At 36.6% G+C, this 14,486-nt stretch overlaps 1 protein-coding gene across 1 annotated transcript in view; it reads right to left on the bottom strand.

Annotated features, from left to right (window-relative positions):
- TAF4B (TATA-box binding protein associated factor 4b) overlaps positions 1 to 14,486 on the bottom strand; it is a 167,913-nt gene that overhangs the window by 67,923 nt on the left and 85,504 nt on the right. The window contains exons 10-12 of the mRNA XM_003261982.4: positions 12,904 to 13,073; positions 7,136 to 7,266; positions 1,223 to 1,348 (exon numbers count right to left, since the gene is read on the bottom strand). Of these exons, the coding sequence (XP_003262030.1) occupies positions 1,223 to 1,348; positions 7,136 to 7,266; positions 12,904 to 13,073 (427 nt within the window). The remainder of the gene's footprint in view (positions 1 to 1,222; positions 1,349 to 7,135; positions 7,267 to 12,903; positions 13,074 to 14,486) is intronic.

The following is a 14,486-nucleotide window of genomic DNA, read 5'->3' on the forward strand; positions in this document are numbered from 1 at the left end:
GAGGTTCCCCTGCCTCAGTCTCCCAAGTAGCTGACACTACAGGCGCACACCACCACACCCGGCTAATATTTGTATTTTTAGTTGAGATGGGGTTTCACCATGTTGGCCAGGATGGTCTCAATCTCCTGACCTCGTGATCCACCCACCTCAGCCTCCCAAAGTGCTGGGATTACAGGCATGAGCCACTGTGCCCAGCCTCAAAATAAATTAGTTTTTAAAAAAGTAATTGCTATGTTATTAGGAACAAATACTCTAAAAAGGGAAGCTATCGAGAACACTAGAAATTAAAACAAATGTGCTTAAAACAAAAATTTAGACTCCAGTGCTCAGCCTTTAAGATTTCTCACAATGGCCCCAAGCCTACGAAGAAATGTGGAGCTTCAAAATGGAAACTGTAGTGGAATTAGCTTTTACCTCATGTGACACTAACAGCCCAGGAAAACGTTTAAATAAGGGAGAAGGGAAATAAATAAATAGCCTTGGCCAGGCGGGTGGCTCACGCCTGTAATCCCAAAACTTTGGGAGGCCAAGGCAGGCGGATCACCCATGGTCAGGAATTCCAAGACCAACCTGGCCAACATGGTGAAACCCTGTCTCTACTAAAAAATACAAAAAAAAAAAAAAAATTAGCCAGGCGTGGTGGCAGGCACCTGTAGTCCCAGCTACTCAGGAGTTTGAGGCAGAGAACTGCTTAAACCCAGGAGGCAGAGGTTGCAGTAAGCCGAGATCATGCCACTGCATTCCAGCCTGGGTGACAGTGCAAGACTCTGTCTCCCAAAATAAAATTAAATAAAGAAGCCTCACTATTCTTTTACTCTATTTCCACCCAGCCTGTATTTTGTTCCACAAAATCCAAATTACTAATTTTACCCATAACCTTCCTGTCTACTTTCCAAATTTTCCCTATCAACTTCAACTTGGCATGTATCAAATTGGATTCCTAAAAAGACCCTGAAATTTTACGAAACATTTTACCTGGGTTTGAGGATGGGGAGAGCACACAGGAAATGTGAGAAGACAAAAGATTATGACTCATTAAACTAAATTAACTGAAAGCCACCACACCATCCTGGCTGTGAGACACCCTATTAGTAATTTCGTTTCAGGAAATCCTCTGGAGAAATCTAAAGGCCTAATAAAACCAAGACAGTCAACTAACGATAAAGCCACCTCTGACCACACTGCCAGGCCACGTTCACTCATAAATCACACTGGCCCTTACCTTGGCTGCCTTAAGTAACATTTCTCTTTCTTCTAAATCCTTTCTCTGCTTCTCCAATTGATCCAGCTTTTCAAGAAATTTGAGCTGTGACCGGGTATCACTACACAGGATGTAATTTTCACTTGCCTGGGAAAAAAAAGAAAACAAAGTCTTATAATGATTCTGGGCCGCACATTCTACATTAGGTATTGTATAAACCAGCTAAAGGCAGGAATACCAACATAAATAGGAAGCTAAACTTTCAGAAGGTAATGATTTCGTTTCTATTAAGCAAACATCCCCCCACATCCACTCCACCAGAAAAGAAACTTTAATCATCCTTAAAATCTGAGAGGTGATTAACCAGTTATGTTTCAAAGAACTTTGCTAGTAAACATCATTGTGGGGTGCAGGCAGAGGAATTAAGCCAAGCAGATCCTTCCAACAATAGGAAGGAGAAACTAAAGAGTGCCCCATTCACCAATAACCTAAATATTTTTAGATTATTATCTACCTCAGCAGACATTAATATAAGTAACTAAATCTTACTTTTGTGAAAGACAAAAAGCAAGAAACAATCACCTCACTAAAAAATATACCAAAGATGAAAGTTACCACCTTGGTTACCATGGTTAGATTGGTTTAACCTTGACAACTGAATATAACTTCTATCAAAATACAACCTAAGTTAAGATGGCAAACATTAAAATCTTGAAATGCTATTTTGAGGATTACTCAGGGGTGTGAATTTGGACAGAAACTGTGGTCAAAGAAATTTAGTATACAATTTATAAATGAGAGCCATAACAGAAATATAAACTGTCTTAATTGTTCCATAAAATGATAAAATGCAAATTGCTCAGTCTATTCTGTGGATGTAAAACAGTGCTTTCCCACCTAAATATTTTCTAATTTTCTTCACCTATATAGCTGCCTCTTTCTCCTCTATGAGTGTGTATAGGCAGGAGTCGGGGACGGGGTTGGGGGAGGCAATGGGACAGGGAGAGCTTTCTAATCAATGTTTAAGACATTTTGCCATCTACTCATCTCAGTAATTCAGATATTCAAGAGAAACTGTATAGTAGAAAAACCAAATGTCTTTGAACAAGTCAGTGCCTGGCCTGGAAATCATGAGTACTGTACCACTCCCATCTTTGTTTATCCCCCTGATTATGGCTGATTCAATTAACTGGGACTGAGGGATTTCATATGCCCAAGATTCTTTTTAAATTAAATTTTTATTGTTGGTATTTAACTAGATCAAAAGAGTATTACATAGTTTAGAGAACAAGGATATATTAGTGCTGCTGATTTTACTTCATGTTTAATACAAAAAGAATTCTCAACTGTTTTTAAAGTTAAATAACACAAGATAGAATATGGAATACATTATAGGCTAACCATAGAGGTTAAATATAATAACCAGTGGTTTCTTAAATACTTAATCTTTACCATTTTTGTGTTTAGACACTCTGGAAATAGTTTAATGATGGGATTTAATTTAAAAGGGACAGCAAATACTAAATTAAAAAGGGTCAGAGACTTTTTAAATTTTAGCCCAATCATATTCCCATGCTAAGATTCCTTCCTCTCTCTCCCCCAACCCATATACAACGACCTCTGACATTCGCATCCTTTTTTCTTCCATATCACTAAACAAATGAGTGTCTTCCCTATTCATATTAAGTCTATAACCTTATTTAAACAACAGTAACCCCACTCTTATGTTCCTTCCTATATACCCAGCTGGCCTAACTGAAGACTTCATGCACCAACAGAGTAGGGCTTTACAATGTTAAGGCCACTGCATATTAAATGGTTTAGCCAAGAAAATGTAATGACCCAGACCAAATGATATCAACACCATCAAATGAATCCCATCTAAAGCAACCCAAATAGCACCTTTCAACTGGAAAACACTGAATGAAGCTTCTCCATGGCCATAGGCATATAGGCAACTATAACATATCTTCAGTGGGAAAACACCTGGTAGCCAGATCAAAAGCTCTGTACTACATGTCACTTTCTACTTATTTACTTAGATCTCAGTTTATGACTAATGATTAAAGAATTATATCAAACCAGGTGAAAGATTATCAAAAGTAAATGGATGTTCAAGAGTGGAAAGAGATGGGATTTCACTTTTTTAAAAAGAGTAATTCACTTTTATAAAATCTATGGAGTAGAATTTCCTACACTGTACAGATAAAAATAAATCCTATCAGGGATGAACTGAAATATAAGGACAGGGCTAAAGCTGTGACATAAAGATTATTACAAACAAAGTCTACAAAATAATGGTGATTTCAAACTGAATCCAAATATAACCAAATGATAATTATTTTGACTTAAAAGGGCTGATAATCTTTTGTTATTTTCTATATATGCAAATGTAGATAGTGGCATTAGCTGTACTAAAAAATGAGTGTAGGAAAAGGAAAGCTCGGGAAAATCAGTCAGAATAGGTAGTATACAAGACAGCAGGTTAAGGAAGTGCTAGCTTCAAGCTAACTTAGTGAGGTCTTCTAGGTCGGGGAGATACCATCCATTTTGCCTAGTGCAACTAAATGTTTGGAAATATGCTATTGATATACAACAAAAGAATTCTAGCTGAAAGCTATACACAACAGAGCTTTGAATGCCATTCAATAAATATTACTTTAAAAATTCTATTCCATTGTAAATTATTATGTTTTATACATGAACTGCCTACTATAAATCAACATGTACTCACGTGGCCAGGCACGGTGACTCACACTTGTAATCCCAACACTTTGGGAGGCCAAGGCGGGTGGATTGCTTGAGGCCAGGAGTTTGAGACCAGCCTGGCCAACATGGCGAAACCCCATCTCTACTAAAAACGGTATTCGTGTATCTCTGAAACAATAGTGTGATTAAGGCAGAAGTAGGGAGAATCCAAGTTTGAAAAAGTGTAAGATACTTTAAAGAGTTATAGTAAAAAGCCAAAAATATGTCTATAATTTTCCCACATCACAAAATTAAAAGTAAGCTGATAACAATCCAAACTAGATTGTAGATTTAGGATGTTAATGGTAACTGCTAAGAAGATATCTAAATATATCCAAAACAATATGAGAAGGGGATCAAAATGGAACAAAACAAAAACAATCAATTAAACATAAGAAGCAGAGGAAGTGAGGAACACAAAACTTATAAGGCATATAGAAAACAAATAGCAAAATAGAAGTTATTTCTTATCAGTAATTACATTTTAAATGTAAATGGATTAAGCTCTTCAAAGAGACTAGAAGAATGAATTTTTAAAAATGATCAAACTATATGCCGTCTACACTTTAGTTGAAACCATACCAATACATTGAAAGTGAAAGGATGGAAAAAGATATTCCATGCAAGTAACAAACAAAAGAAAGTAATATCAGACAGTATAGACTTTAAGTACAAAACTGTTAAGAGAGACAAACAAGGACATTATTATATATTGATAAAAAGGTCAATTCATCAAGAAGATACACACATCAAACCAGAGTTCTCAAATATATGAAGCAAACAAACACTGACGGAATTTTGTTTAAAAAACAATTCCACAGCATGGGCAACATAGTGAGCCCCTGTCTCAAAAAAAAAAAAAAAAAAATTTGTTGGGTGTGGTGGCACACGCCTGTTAGTCTTAGCTACTGGAGAGGCTGAGGTGGGAGGGTGGCTTGAGGTGGGAGGGTGGCTTGAGTGCAGGAGTTCAAGGTTGCAATGAGCTATGATTGCACCACTGCACTCCACCCTGGATGACAGAGTGAGACCCTGTCTCTAAAACAGAGTTCCACAATAGTTGAAGATTTTAATACTGCACTTTCAATAATGAATAGAACATCCAAATGGATGATCAATAAGGAAACAGAGGACTTAACATCATAAACCAACTATATCTAGCAGACATCTATGAAACAAGAGCAGAACACACATTCTTCTCAAGTGCACATGAAACATTCTCCAGGATACAATGTATGTTGTCATAAAACAAGCCTCAATACATTTTAAATGAATGATTCATACAAAGTATCTTCTCTGACCACAACGGAATGCAGCTAGAAACCAACAACAGAAGGAAAACTGGAAAATTCCCAAATACTTGGAAATTAAACAACATACTCTTAAACAGTCACAAAGAATCAAATAAATCTCAAAAGAAATGAGAAAATATTTAAAGATAAATGAAAACGACAACACAACATACCAAAACTTACGGAATGCAGTGAAAGCAGTACTCAGAGGGAAATGTATAGCAGTAAATGCCTACATTATAAAAGGAAGATCTCAAATTAAAAACCTAACTTTATACCTTATGAAACTAAAAAAAAAAGAGCAAACTAAGCCTGAAGCTTAGAAGGAAAATAATATAAAAACTAGAGTGGAGATATATGAAATCAAAAATAGAAAAACAAAAGAGAAAATTAATAAAACCAAAAGTTGGTTCTTTGAAAAGCTCAACAAAATCAACACACCATTCGCTTTACTAGCAAAGAAGAAAAAGAGAGAAGATACAAATAACAAAAATCAGTAATGTAAGGGGGATCATTACCATTGACCTTACAGAAATAAAAGGTTACAAAAGACAGTACTATTAACAGTCCTATGCCAACAAATTAGATAACCTAGGAGAAATGAAAAAATTCCTAGAAACACAAAATTAATATCTTTATTTTTGTGTTTCTAGGAATTATAAAATACTGATACTAATTTTTTGTTTTTTTCATAGCTTTTTCTCCTGTTGATGACATATTCCTAAGTCAGTCCAGCAAATTCTCACAAAGATTTATGCAAGTGAGGACCTCAGCAATCATATGTAGTTTTTCCAAAGTTCTAAATGAAACAGAAAGGAAAAAAATAAAATAATATGATTCCTCCAGGGAACTTACTGGTGGTGTAGCAGCTGACAATTTCCTAGTTTCCTTTAACCTTCGACTAGGATATCATGGCAACGACCATTCTTCCAAATTCAAAATCTCTTAAGGTTACCTACATACCATCTTGTTCAAAATCTAGCTATAAACATTTCTTGAAAAGAGGGAAACAGTTATCTTATTTATTTATTTTCAGCTCAGGTTACCTTCTCTTTTCATCCCTAATCACCCAATATATTCGCCCTCCTCCAAAACTACACGAAGTTCTTTTACCTTGATAATAGCAAGTCATTTGGTTCATACCACTAGGGATACAAGTTATTCCTGTATTTAGTTTTTTCAATAAAAGTAGCCAATAACACTAAGTAGTATCAATACGAGCACTCAATGCAATCATTTAACTTATTAAAAGGAACAGAGGATGAACAAGTGGAAAGATCTAATGTAGAACATAAGGACTATGGTTAGTAATATATTGTTTTCAGGATTTCTGCTAAATGAGTAGATTATAGCTGCTCTTGCCACAGGGGAGAAAATGGGTAGATTTGAGATAATGAAAATGTTAATTTATTCAACTAAATAGTAATAATTTTACTATACATGTGTATCTTATAACACGTTGTATACCTTAAATATTAATATATACAATAACATTTATTCTAAAATAAATAAATCTCTGCAAAACTGAAAGGCAAAAAAAAAAAAGGAACAGGAATGCGAGGAGAGTGCAGAACACTGAAGAGAACACAAGTAGCCAATATTCCATTCTAACATATCTTTCCTTCCCTATCAAAAGCTTAAGAAAGAGAAGCCTCAGGCAGAACAGATACATATTTCAATCTACAGTGACACAGAAGCTTTTAATATCATTTTAAACTCCATTTTAATTTTATTTGTCATGTAAACATATCTAAATAAGAATGAGACTTTGATTTTCTACTAATATGAAATACAAGCCTCAACCATTCCTTTAAAAATGTGTTTAGCATATCAATCCACGCCCAAAAGACTACCTATAACACTCGAGAGTTTATACTTCTTTAACGATTTCCTTTACCTTGTAAGTAGTCATTCGATGCTGAGCAATTGTAGTCAGTTTTTCTAGAAGGCCTCGTAGCCGTTCCTGTGTTGCTTGGGAGATCAAGTTCACAGCATCAGAGTTAAGTTCTGTAATGTCATGCTTTTTACCTGCAGAAGCAGAGAAAATCCATTACGTGTTTTAGTAGTGGCTGATAATTGAAATAATTAGCACAGCAGGTATTCTGTTCCCCCTGGAAGTCATACCCATTATGAATAAAGGTTTGGAGATTATGATTTTCCTAGTAAAGTCACAACTTCAAAGATCTTAGACATTACATTAATAAAACCTAGCCTGAAGCCTCAGAAAATATAGACATTGTTTCACTTAGCCTCTAGTATCATTCTCCTTGCAAGGTCATTTATAGGACAAAGTTAATAAGAACACAAATCAAGTCTACTGTTCAGGGAGGAAAATGGTAACTGCAGAAATTAGTACCATATTCTGTTAATTTTAGTAATTAAAAAAATAGAAAATTACATTTTGCCCTGTTTGACACTGTTAACAATTTATGACATTTATTTAAATGAATTCAGATCGTGAGTCTCTGTTAATGCCTTGTCTAGAACACATACCTATATTCCTTTTTTCTATTACCAATCATGTTTACCTTGCACTAACTGATGTTCTGATATATTCACTTAGTAGTCAATTTACAAGTTCAAATGAGTTCAAAACCTCATCGTTTCACCTACCTATCTGAATAACTTCTCTCTCACTAGATTTCCTTTCCATAAAAAAACCAAACTTCTTCCTTCTGCTAACTAGCAAGAAAGTTTCAGGAAAACAATTTGGACCACATACTCAGAGTCAGAAGTTCATTTATAAATCAACCTTGTCAGTATTTAAATAGTATTTCTCAGCCCCAGTGAAACCACTTATATCAACAGAGGCTTAAATCTAAAGATACAGGCAATTAGGTAATCTATTTTAAACAGGCTTTTTAAAAAGCACTACTGTGATTGTTTTTAACATATACACGTGAATTTTTAAAATATTATAGTTGGATTTTATATTCTAATTTATCTGAAATATACTCATATTCTCATCAAAGGGTGAACTACAGAAAAAATATGCTTGAATTAAAAGTCAACAACTCATTCTTTGATATTATATAATGAAAGCAAATAGGAAGATACAAAATTAATCAACTTCTCCTAAACGAACCCTTCAAAATGTAATTCATTACTTGTAACAAAGCTGAAATCCTCTCTAATCTCAGATTCAGGCAGGGAAAAAAATTCTACAAAGTCAACTCTACTTTAATAAAACCCTCAGCATAGGCCAGGCATGGTGGCACACGCCTATAATTCCACCACTGTGGGAGGCCAAGGCAGGTGGATCACCTGAGGTCAGGAGTTCGAGACCAGCCTGACTAACATGGTGAAACCCCGTCTCTACTAAATACAAAAAAAATAGCTGGGCATGGTGGTGCATGCCTATAATCCGAGCTACATGAGAGGCTGAGACAGGAGAATCGCTTGTACCTGGGAGGCGGAAGTTGCAGTGCGCCAAGATCGCACCATTGCACTCCAGCCTGGGCAACATGAGCAAAACTGCATCTCAAAAAAAATAAAAATTAAACTAAAACCCTCAGCATAAACAAATAGTGGGGCCTTCTATAAAAGAAAAAGTACAATTTTATTTCTTTTTTTTTTTTTTTTATTTTCTTGAGATGGAGTCTTGCTCTGTCATCCAGGCTGGAGTGCAGTGGTGCAATCTCCGCTCACTGCAACCTCTGCCTCCCAGGTTCAAGCAACATTCCTGCCTCAGCCTCCCAAGTAGCTGGGATTACTTACAGGCAAGCGCCACCACACCTGACTGATTTTTTTTTTTGTATTTTTAGTAGAGATGGCGTTTCACCATGTTGGCCAGGCTAGTCTCAAACTCCCAACCTCAAGTGATCTGCCCACCTCAGCTTCCCAAAGTGCTGGGATTACAGGTGTAAGCCACCGTGCCTGGCCTATTATTATTTTTGAGACAGGGTCTCACTCTGTCACCCAGGCTGGAATGCAGTGGAGCAATCATAGCCCACTAAAACTTTGACCTGCCAAGCTCAAGCAATCCTCCCATCTCAGCCTGCTGAGTAGCCAGAAGTACAGGCATGAGCCAACAGGCCCAGCTAATTTTTTCATAGAGATTGGGTCTCACTATGTTGCCCAGGCTGGTCTCTAGCTTCTGGGCTCAAGCAATCCTCCTGCCTCAGCCTCCCAAAGTGTTGGGATTACAGGTGCAAGGCACCTTAGTGTTTGAAGAAGAACCTCTGAAAATAATTTCATATGTATTCATAAAACAGAGGTAATTCATACAACATAAAAATATACATATCTTTTAAATATTAGAAATAATTGCTGAGATTAAACAATTCCAGGGTTTAGGGAACAACCAAATGTTGTAATGTCTTCACTAAATTGGTAATAAAATACAACTTAAAAATTACAAAGTAAAATACTGTAGAAAAATTTCCATTTTAAAACAAAACACCCTTTTTAACAAAATCAACAAAACTGATTAAGATCTAGTTGGTGCTTGCACACTAGTTATGTGATTTTACTGACTGTGCAATTTAATTTAGGTAATTAGGAAAAAAAGAACACTGGCATTTTATCTGTTAACATTATTCAAGTAGAAAAATCCTTTTTCCAAAAAGAAAATCTTTGGGTAAATTTGTAATTTCTATTTTTAAGAAATAGCCTTGGTTCTGACCTATTCTACAAGGACGGAATTTTATTATAAATGGAAAACATTCCTAGAAATATGTAACTCCATTCACTCTATGATTTTACTTTAAAAAAAAAAAAGCTTAGATAATTCAGAAGTAAGAATTCTTGAAGTTTTCCATATTATTCGAAAGGTTTGTACTTCATCACTAAGAACTGAAAATGATTTAAGCCCAGGAGTTCAAGATCAACCTGGGCAACATAGTGAGACCCTGTCTCTACGGAAAAATACAAAAATTAGCCAGATTTAGTAGTGCGCGCCTGTAGTCCCAGCTACTTCAAAAGGCTGAGGCAGGAGCTGATCACTTGAACCTGGAAAGTTGGGGCTGCAGTGAGCTGTGATGGCACCACTGCACTCCAGCCTGGGCAACAGAGCAAGACCACATCTCAAAAATAAATATTTTTTTAAAAAAGAAGTAAAAATGCAAATAGTTGTTCCCTTATTGTGTTAAATTAGAGGTTACCAAACTATGGCCAACAAGCCAAATCTGATCACTCTTTGTAAGTGAAGTTTTACGGGGATACAGTTGCATGGACTAAATGTTTGCATCTCCCAAAAGTCATTCATGTTGAAGCTCTAATGCCAGTGAGATGGTATTTGGAGTTGGGGCCTTTGGAAGACAATTAGGTCATAAAAGTACTGCCTTCACCCTAAGAAGAGACCAGAGAGCTAGCTAGTTATCTTTCTGCCACGTGAAAACACAGCAGGAAGATGGCTGTCTGAATACCAGAAAGAAGGCCTTTGCCAAGAATCTGACCGTGCTGGCACCCTGATCTCAAACGGCCAACGTCCAGAACTATGAGAAATAAACATTTGTTGTTTAAGCCATCCAATTTATGGTATTTTGTTACAGCAATCCAAGATGACTAAGACAATAACTGTGCCCATTTGTTTATTGTCTATGGCTACTTTGTACTATGACAGCCGAATTGAGCAATTGTGACAGAAACCATATAACCTACAAAAGTGGCAAATACTATCTGCTCTTTGAAGGAAAAAGTTGCTTATCCCTGTCCTAAGTGATCAAAAATGCTTTTAATGCCAAAAAATTTTCTATCATATAATCAAGGTTTAAACCATACTGGAAATACAATTTGGAAGGAGGCTGGGCACAGTGGCTGATGACTGTAACTCCAGCATTTCAGGAGGCCAAGGCGGGTGGACGACCTGATGTCAGGAGTTCAAGACCAGCCTGGCCAACATGGTGAAACCCCATCTCTACTAAAAATACAAAAAATTAGCCGGGCATGGTAGTGGGCGCCTGTAATCCCAGCTACTCGGGAGGTTGAGGCAGGAGAATCGCTTGAACCCGGGAGGCAGAGGTTATAGTGAGCCGAGATCGCACCACTGCACTGCAGCCTGGGCAACAAGAACAAAACTCAGTCTCAAAAAAAAAAAAAAAAAAATTGGAAGGGAGGGTAACCGATAAAACTAAGTATCTACTTATATTTTACCAAAGCACTAGATAATTATATGGCAATAAGGAGTGAAGCTACCAATAGATTTCCTAAGCCATCACAGGAAGGTTTAGTGCTGAGACTTGCTCCCAAATTAAGGAACTGGTTTCTATATAATACAAAATACATATGCAAAGAAGAAAATGGAAGAAGTGAAGGAATGAAGGAAGACAGGGAGGGAGTGAAACACAAGCAAACAGAAAACAAACACATTTTACAATCAGCTCTTCTGGACTTGAAAGCTCTAGTTTTTCATAATAATGTATTCTCGATTTAAATTAGAAATGTAGGCCAGGCACGGTGGCTCACGCCTGTAATCCCAGCACTTTGGGAGGCGGGTGGATCACCTGAGGTGAGGAGCTCAAGACCAGCCTGGCTAACATGGTAAAACCCTGTCTCTACTAAAAATTCCAAAATTAGCTGGGCCTGGTGGTGGGTGCCTGCAATCCCAGCTACTCAGGAGGCTGAGGCAGGAGAATCACTTGAACCTGGGAGACAGAGGTTGCAGTGAGCCAAGATGGCACCACTGCACTCCAGCCTGGGTGACAGAGTGAGACTCCATTTTGAAAAAAAAAAAAAAAAAGAAGAAAACCCTGGTCATTTATATACCATATAGTAGCTAAAACATTTATTTACTAACTACCTGTGAAGTAGACCTAAAAATTGTAATAATAATGAACTTTGTAGTCCTTAAATATACCATAGGTCTATAAAAATCAGAAACCTTCACGTTTTTGTATCAAGCCTTCATTATAAAATATAAAGGTCTTACTTAAGTATATTCGAAGCTCATTAGTACTGGCCCCAAAAATTTGACATAGGTGAAGAAGCCTCCTGGGTTCAAGTGATTCTCATGCCTCAGCCTCCCAAGTAGCTAAGACTACAGGTGCACCCCCACCACACCTGGCTAATTTTCTGTATTTTTAGTACAGACAGGGTTTCACCATGTTGGCCAGGCTAGTCTCGAACTCCTGAACTCAGGTGATCTGCCCACCTCGGCCTTCGAAAGTGCTAGAATTACAGGCATGAGACACCGTGTCTGGCCGTGTTTTCTTACATTTTCTTTCACACTGCAGCCATCTAACAACTACTCCTGGACCTAGAGAGGACCCTAAGACTCTAATCTAGTTTTTTAAAGTAAGAATGGGTTTAAATTTCAAGGTTAAGAAAAGGGAAAGGGAGTTACTTTCTTTGGATGTCCCTGTATTTCATAAACACAAACATGTAACATAAGTGTGCATTTGTACATATATATATACTGAAAGTCCAACTATGGAAGGAACAGGACAGAAAAAAAAATAGTATATTATATATTCATGCAAAAATATATTCAACTATTCCTCCATTAAGAAATATGAGTAAAATATTAACCAAACCCAAAACCATGTTATATTAATAATTTTTAAAATAAACTACTTCTTTCTGTAATGCCCATGAAATCCTGATTATTTCCAGAATCTTATTTAAGCCTCAGAGTTCCAGGACAACCAACCCAGGTTGTCTCTTTTGATAATATTTTCGTGCAAACAGACATTTCTATCAGGTCAATAATCATAACTGTACACTTACCAATGTCTAAAATTCTCTTCTGTAGAGCTCCAATAAAAAGAAATGGTTCATCTTTACATGACTGAATGAGTGTGCCAACCAATTCAGAGTTTGTTGCTAAGATGCAGGCATTTTCTTCATTAAGGTTGACCCCTGCCATAGAAGTCACATCATTGATGTCATCTTCATCTCTAATAGAAAAAAAAAAAAGTTATACATTTTAGGTTGTGTGTGTGTGTGTGTTTGAGAGAGAGAGAGAGAGACAGAGACAGAGAGAGACAGAGACAGAGAGAGAGAGAGAGAGTTTCAGAGAGCAAAAGAATTAGAGGTCTCTCCTTGTAACTAATGGCATTATTTTACTTAATTCATCTAATCAAGAGAAGTGAAGAATGGCTACCTTTCCCTGTAAGCTTTTGAAAGTAATTAGTGTCTCTAACCACCAATGTATATTTAATAACAGAAGGATAAATCAGAAGTAACTTTGTCTTCTAGGTCCCAACTTTCCCTCTCTCAGTCTGGCAAATGAGAAACACCAAGAGGCATTTGGAGTTACACCAAGTCATCCATAAATCCTCTGCAATGAAAGACAAAGAAATGAAAACAGACATCTTTCTTTTCATCCAAGATGGTTAAAAGTCCATCAGCTGTCCCCAGTGTACTCTACCATTCATTCCACTTAAGGGCAGCAGAAATTCCCTGGTCCTGAAAGGTCCATATCCACATAAAGACCCTTGGGAAGAAGCTTACTAGACTAGCCATTCTAAAACCAAATGGTATAAAACCAGTTTTGTTTTTCTGTTTCAGACTTTTGGTGTGCTCCATCTATACCAACAGAATTCGTTAAACCACATCCTCAGCAATTACCTGAAAATATATAAAATATAAAACACACTCATGTACATATACATATACACATACATACATGTGCATAAAAAATACAAAAGATGTTTGGGCTCCTTGCTTTGTATCAGCAAAATTAAACAGTTGTTTTTAACTAATGGAATTGTTACATGGCCACAGCACTAAGATGAGTATATATATTTAAGGGTAGAGAAGAGGGAGAGGAAAGAAATACTAAAATTCCCTCATAGCATCCTTATCACTATATGTAATAAGAAGCATCTTACCAGGGTTGTAACTTATATGACGATGTATAACATAAGTTACAATAATGTGATTAAATAAAAAGATGTTGTTTCTCTTTATTGCATGGGCCAAATGGTATATAATATGGTCTTTTGTCAATAGGATTTAAGTTACAAATTTCTCTGTGGTAATGCATTTGTGCACAGAAAAAGGAAATAAAGTATTAGTGTAAAATGCTCAAAAAATGAAGGCCTCTGGTGTTCAACTTTAAAAAACAACACATTAGGGATGGAGGGAAAAGAACTCATACTCAAACATAAATAAGAGATGCAAGCAAAATAAAAGAAAGTAGGCCAGGAGCAGTGGCTATCATCTGTAATTCCAGTACTCTGGGAGGCCAAGGTGGGAGGATTGCTTGAGGTGAGGAGTTTGAGATCAGCCTGGGCAACATAGGGAGATACCACCTCTATAGAAAACAAAAAAAATTAGCCAGGCATGGTTGTATATGCCTGTGGTCC

Source organism: Nomascus leucogenys, chromosome 4 (genome assembly GCF_006542625.1).
Source record: "Nomascus leucogenys isolate Asia chromosome 4, Asia_NLE_v1, whole genome shotgun sequence".
Classification (NCBI taxonomy): Eukaryota; Metazoa; Chordata; class Mammalia; order Primates; family Hylobatidae; genus Nomascus; species Nomascus leucogenys.